General features: G+C 35.1%; 1 protein-coding gene across 2 annotated transcripts; it reads left to right on the forward strand.

The window, feature by feature from the left end:
• The first annotated feature begins 412 nt into the window (after positions 1 to 412).
• LOC131006896 (uncharacterized) lies at positions 413 to 4,872 on the forward strand. Of its 2 annotated transcripts, none has more exons than XM_057934044.1 (3): positions 413 to 3,113; positions 4,196 to 4,303; positions 4,376 to 4,872. In XM_057934044.1, the coding sequence occupies exons 1-3, from the start codon at positions 3,102 to 3,104 to the stop codon at positions 4,718 to 4,720; spliced, it is 465 nt and encodes a 154-aa protein (XP_057790027.1). In that variant the 5' UTR covers positions 413 to 3,101; the 3' UTR covers positions 4,721 to 4,872. Both variants share the same exon structure in this region; 1 of them encodes a protein (XP_057790027.1).
• The last annotated feature ends 2,196 nt before the right edge of the window (positions 4,873 to 7,068 follow it).

Consider the following 7,068-nt stretch of genomic DNA (forward strand, 5'->3'; position numbering starts at 1 on the left):
ATTTTATAGCAAATTTGAGATAGCTGCATATATAACTAACATTATTATAAAGTGCAATAAATCATAAATTAATGATCAAATAATTATAGAAATAAAGTAGATTTTTAATATTTTGGGAACAAAATTATCAATAACCTCTTCAAGAATACCCCTTGTTTAAAGTATAAAATTGCTAATACATTTAACCTTTTTTTGAGATATAGTATAATGAAAATATATACTACTATAATTTTATTGATTTTAATTTTAAAAAACTTCTTTCTACTGAAGTTACAATAACCAATATAGTCTTTTTTTTTAGGGTACAATAACCACATTATAATCAACAATATTCTATATGTAATAAAAATATTAGAAAAATAATCTAAATTTTTTAATAGGATTAATATTAGTGGACTTGTATTTATTTTGGGGCCCCTAGGCCCTTGCCCCTTTGGCCCTATGCAAGGGCCGGCCCTGCTTCTTCACCAGATGATGGGGTTATGCGTCATCCTGCAGATTCTCTAGCATGGAAGCACTTAAACACAATTTTTCCTGAATTCGCATCAGAGTGGTAAAATGTGAGACTAGGTCTTTCAACAGATGGTTTTCAACCCTTTGGGCAATCGGGAAAGCAATATTCATCATGACCGGTTATACTTACACCCCATAATTTGCCTCCTTGGTTGTGTATGAAAGAACAGTTTATGTTCCTAACAATTTTAGTGCCTGGTCCATGGAATCCAAAAGAGAAGTTGGATGTGTTTTTGCAACCACTAATTGCAGAACTAAAACACTTGTGGGAGGTAGGTGTGCCTACATATGACATTTCACTGAAGCAAAATTTTCACATGCGAGCAGTTTTGATGTGGACTATTAGTGATTTTCCAGCATACTCTATGCTGTCTGGGTGGAGTACTGGAAGATTGGCTTGTCCACATTGCATGGAAAACACTGATGCATTCACTCTAGAGAAGAGCGGCAAACAATCATGGTTTGACAACCATCGAAAATTTTTACTAATTAATCATGCATTTCGAAGAAACAAGAAAGCATTCAGAAAGAATAAGACGATTACACTGGGTCCACCGGTAGCAAGGTCAGGAGAAGATATATTCAATCAAATACAAGCATTAGGTTTGATTAAAGTGACTGAGGACTACGATGATACAAACAAGAATGCCTCCAACCGTTCTAGACCTGGGTGGAAAAAGATGAGCATATTTTGGGATCTTCCATATTGGAAAAAATTGTTGAGTCGACATAATTTGGATGTTATGCACATTGAAAAGAATGTGTTTGACAATGTGTTCAATACTGTGCTTAATGTTCAAGGGAAGACCAAAGATACAATTAAGTCTAGAGAGGAGTTGAACTTGTATTGCACAAGACCGGAACTGAATCGTAATGAGTCTTCAGGAAAGTATCCAGAAGCTTCATACACACTTGACAAGAATGAGAAAAAGGTGTTATGTGAATGGGTAAAAGATCTTAGATTTCCAGACGGGTATGTGTCCAATATGAGTAGATGTGTGGATATGAGTAAGCTAAAGATGCATAGGATGAAAAGTCACGACTGCCATGTTTTCATGCAATGCATCCTACCTGTGGCATTTCGTGAACTTCTTCCACAAAATGTTTGGAAGGCGATCACAGAGTTGTGTCTATTTTTTAAGGACTTGACCTCTCAGACAATACAAATGGATGATATGTGCAAGCTCAATGATAACATTCCCATAATTTTGTGTAATCTTGAGCGCATCTTTCCACCTAGTTTCTTCGACTCGATGGAGCACCTACCGGTTCATTTGCCTAATGAAGCACGCCTTGCAGGTCCAGTTCAATATCGATGGATGTATTCATTTGAGAGATACTTAAGAAAATTGAAAAATTATGTAAGAAGCAAAGCAAGATTGAAGGATCCATCTGCAATGCATACTTAGTGGAAGAAGTATCTACATTTTGTTCCTATTATTTTGAGGACCATGTGAGTACAAAAATGAGGAATGTGCCTCGTAACTGCATAGGTCAAAATAATATAAGGGTCAATGATGATTCGAATGTGCTTTCCATATTCAAACAGATAGGATCCCTTCTTGGAAAAATGTCAAAAAGATATATGGATGCTAAAGAGTATAAGGCTGCACAGTTATACATTCTGCTCAACTGTCACGAGGTTACTGATATATATTTGAAGTGAGTATATATTATTTTCAATACAAATAATTCATTAATTAATATACATATATCTAACATTTATATATTTTTTAAGATTGTTTGAAGATGAAATGGTAGCAGCAAATCCATTTATATCGGCATCAGATTTAGGGACCAAAATCGATGAGGATTTTGTTGATTGGTTCAAAAGATATGTAAGAAATATCTAAATTAGTATTAATTAATTGATGAGGCAGAAGATTGTTTGTGTTTGATTTATTTAATTATCATTGTAGGTCAATCATCAATCTAACAACAGCGTCGTGAACAAATATATTCAGGATCTTTCCAAATGGCCTTTATTAGAGGTTAAAACATATCCTGGATATATTGTTAATGGATACAGGTTTCACACGATAGCTCATGGGGCACATCGAGCCACTATGAATAGTGGAGTTAACATAAAAGGCGAGATTTATAGCACTGATGAGTTGGACTTTTATGGGCGCTTATTAGAAGTTTGTGTGCTAGAGTATCCTGGCCTACTAATAAAAACAAAGACGTTATTAAGATGTGAGTGGTTTGACCCATTACCTTCTGCAACATCGGTTCATAAGGCCTTCAAATTAGTTTCTATAAACCACAAGCTTAGGTACAAGAAGTTTGAACCATTTGTCTTAGCAAATCAAGCTATCCAGGTGTACTATTGTTCATATCCTAGTCTAAGAAAGATAAGACAGATTGGTGGGAAGCATGTAAAGTTAAGGCTAGATCTATTGTAGAAGTTCCATATCGAACATCTACATCAACATTAGATCCACCTTTTCAAGAGGAAGAAATGGTTATGACTATGATGGTTAGTGAGACACCAATAGATGATGACAACACAATAGTTCATCCAGAAGGTGGGATGATAGATATTGATGAGATTGAGGAAGAAACTGATGAAGACATAGTCTTTTCTGATGATGATGATGGTGATTATGATGACAATTATGAGTGACAGGTCTATTTATGTACTCCCTCTGTCCACTAATTGTTGTCCTAGGGGGAGGTGTTATTTACACTTCCCCTAGGACAACAATTAGTGGACGGAGGGAGTATAATTTTATATCAGTTTTGATTAATTGTCGTCTTTTTTTTTTAATATCACCTTATAATATGTGTATGATAATTTATGAACAGATATGAGTACTAGATCCCATCGTGGCCGTCGAGGAGGTTCTAGCAGTGCAGCATCATCCCGTGCATCATCGACGTTGCCAACATCGGCTTCAGATGTAGAGTTAGAGCAAATACCATCAGATGCAGTCTCAAACAATGACGGAATGATACCTCTTTTGAGGACACCTGAAGGGTTTGTAACTATTTATAATTTTTTCAATGTTAATATTTCTAAAATTGAAAATAATTTTATTGTTTTATTTGCAATTCTTATTAACAGGGAGTTAGCATTGCACAAGGACTTCTCGAGGGTGATTGGCAAATCTTTTAAAAGGATTCCAAACCCGACAGGTATCGATTGGAAGGATACTCCAAAAGAAGTCAAGAATCTATATTTTGAGGAGTTTGAGTAAGTACTTTTTTGCATTCTTCACTACTTGATATCACATTTAGTAGAAATTGCATGATTGCTCAATTTGATGAATATATGTTTTTAATAGAAATACTATTCATGGGATGAGAGATGGGAGGATGAGGTACGCCGGCTTTGGGCAAAAAGGGCGAGTACCAGGTTCCTGACTTTCTATATGAGAGGTCAAGGCATGTAGGAAGCCCGATGATAAAGGGAAGCCGGATTACATATCTGATGATCAATGGAAGGCATTATGCACATATTGGGATACTCCTGAGGCGCTCGAGAAGTCTGAGCGTGCAAGCAAGGCTAGATTGTCTGAGCCAAATGGACCGGACATGGAATAAGCAAGCATCGAGGTGGTTCAAAGTCTGTTGCTGTGAGAGCTCACGAGATGGTAAGCACTTAATAATTAAATTATTATTTCTATTATATAATATGTATGTATATATATTATGATTGGTTTACATTTTTGTTTAATAGTCTTTAAAGGAGGGAATTCCTATCAAGAAGTACGTGTATGATTCGTTTAGGACATTACATGTGAATAAAGATGGAACTTATACCTACAAGAAGGCTGAAGAAGTTTATGTAAGTTTTTTTTATAATTAAAACCAATATTTATGTCTTGTAATATATCTTTAGTTAATTTTTACTAATTAGACGAGAGTGAGGGAGATTGCCGAGCAGCAAGGAAAGAGTGCCGATTTGAGTCAGATATATGTGGATGAGATGATGGGAGGCCGCCTCGATAAGAAGCAGAGGATGTTCGGCACGAGTACCCTCGCACGAAGTCTCGTGGGCGGTACATCACAGACTATCCCTTCACAGCACGTTGATGCTCGATTTGACGAGCTGCAGCAGCAGCTTCAAGAGGAGCGTGAGCATAGACTCCGATTGGAGGAATCACTTCGAGTAACTAATGAGATGTTTCAGCAGTGCATGAGGTCCCAACAGTCGAGGATTAGTGGCTCACGAGGTTCAGACTTACCCGGCGACAATCCTTAGCCTTGATGTAATTTATTTAGTACCTTTTTGATACGTTATTATGATATTTAGCTTTGATGTAGTTTATTTCGTAACTTTTGATACATTATTATGATATTTAGCTTTGATGTAGTTTATTTCGTAACTTTTGATACATTATTATGATATTTACATATAGACATATTGTTGGACATTGAACGATGTTGAATGAAATTAAAATTATGTTTAGATTATGAAATGATGTTATTGTGGTTGGATTTATTGATAAACAGATTGTCGTCACTAGGTACGTCAAAAATAAAAATTAAATATTAATAAAAAATAAAAAATTACCGATGGATTACCGAGGGAAATCTCCCTCGATATTTTAATAAAAAGTGTCCGAAAATTACCGAGGGAAATGTTCCTCGGTGAATTTAGAAAAATTACCGAGTGATTACCGAGGGATTTTTCCCTCGATAAAATTAATACTCAGCCGACACTTGACCCGACGTAAAAGTTAGCAAGGGATAATTCACTCGGTAAATCCCTCGGTAAATTTACCGAGGGAAATTTCCCTCGGTAATAATTTTACCACCATTGAATTTAACGACAGGCTCTTTTAATCGGTGATCACTCGATAAACAATATTACCGAGGGAAATTATATATTTACCGGGGGAAATTTCCCTCGGTAAAAAATTAATTTTTTGTTGTGGTAAGACATTATTCGAATATAAGACTTTTGATATAATCAATTAAGACTTTATAAATAAAATACTCCCTCCGTCTCACCTCCATAGTCCACTTCACTTTTTCACACATATTAAGAAAATGCAATAAATAGTGCTTGAAAAATTCAAATAGTACTTGAAAAATACAAAAGATATGTAATTATTCAATTTTGCCCTTATTTATTCTATGTTTGACTATATTTAAATAAGGTTACTTTGGTAAAAAAAGAAATTTAATGTTAATTTAATTTAGAAACTGGACTATATTGTGGGACATCTAAAAAAAGAATAAGGGACTAACTATGAAGGTGGGACGGAGGGAGTATATAATAAGAGTCAACAGAGATTTTGTGGTTCAATGGATAAGACACTAGCTAATGGAACCAAGGATCTTTGGTTCGATCCCCAACATAGATATAAATTAAATTTACCAACCCGATCTGGCAACCGGCCCAACCCGACCCGATGACTCAGCCCGCCCCTAGCCCAACCGCATATACGCAGCCAGCCTCATGCAAGTGTGCCTCTTTATTTTAGGGGGAAGAGTTAAATACTTTTGTAATGTAACATTAAATATGGATATATACAAGTTATTCTGTATAAGAAGAGAAAAATACAAGATGAAACGTTAAACACTGAAGTATTGTGGTTTGCATCCACAATATTAACCTTAGTATTTCATAGTGAGATACATAGATTAAAGGCTGGTTATAAATGTTACAATGATGATGACAATCTATAGCAATATATCCTTAATGTTTGGGGAATAAGGTTTATAAGGGGAATATTAGGACATAAATGAAATCTCTTTTGGTTATATATGCAGAATTTTTTTTCTCCATTTTGTAAATATTCTTACACTTGTGACTATAATATCGGAACGGATAGTTCGATCCCTAATGATAGGACCTTCATTCTCCATTTCCTACGTTCCAGGTAGTGGGATCACAAACAGATCGTAAAGATTTACCTTTCTAATGAGAAGTAGGAATGAAGTTTGCCCATATCTTAAGACCTTTGCGCCTTCATAAGTTCATTCACATCACATTGTTGTCCTGCAGAAGCATCACTAACACTTTTTAACACGTATGTTTTCTAAATCTAGACGAGCTAATTAACATAAAAAGGAGAAGGAATGTTGTTAAACCCCACATCCTCAAGTGATTCTCAAGCAAAGAGGGTTCCAACAAATGGACTAATCAGAGTGTGTTCTCTTTGAATGTAAATTTATCATTTAAAAATGAGATAAAAAAAAAAAAAAAAAAATCTCCCATTAAATTCCTTCTTCTTTTTGGTCATTTTTTACGAAAGAGAATTTCATCATTTCTCATTCCTCCTTTTCACTCGAGCAGGGATAATAATCAATGTTGTGAAAAGCTTAAGACGGTATTGAGGCGTTTTGCCTCGTCAAGGCGAGGCGGTAAGCCTCAAGGCGATTTGAGGCGTAAGCCTCACACCGAGCACAAAAAAAATCATAATAATTATAAACAACGAATAACACCAAATCCTCCAATTTGTCAATATATTTAAAATTTTGAACTTTTTCAATATTAATTTAAGCTTTTTGAATGGGCCAACTTTAACATAAAAATTGTCGTTGTGTGTATGAGTTATTTAAATTTTTAAAAAAATTACTTTTATAAAGTGGCTTTCACAA

Source organism: Salvia miltiorrhiza, chromosome 1 (genome assembly GCF_028751815.1).
Source record: "Salvia miltiorrhiza cultivar Shanhuang (shh) chromosome 1, IMPLAD_Smil_shh, whole genome shotgun sequence".
In the NCBI taxonomy this organism is placed as follows: domain Eukaryota; kingdom Viridiplantae; phylum Streptophyta; class Magnoliopsida; order Lamiales; family Lamiaceae; genus Salvia; species Salvia miltiorrhiza.

Bases quoted from the DNA above. Each gene is read 5' to 3' on its own strand.
- LOC131006896 (XM_057934044.1), top strand. The intron at 4,304-4,375 runs GTAAGTTTTTTT...TTTACTAATTAG, and splicing joins AGAAGGCTGAAGAAGTTTAT to ACGAGAGTGAGGGAGATTGC.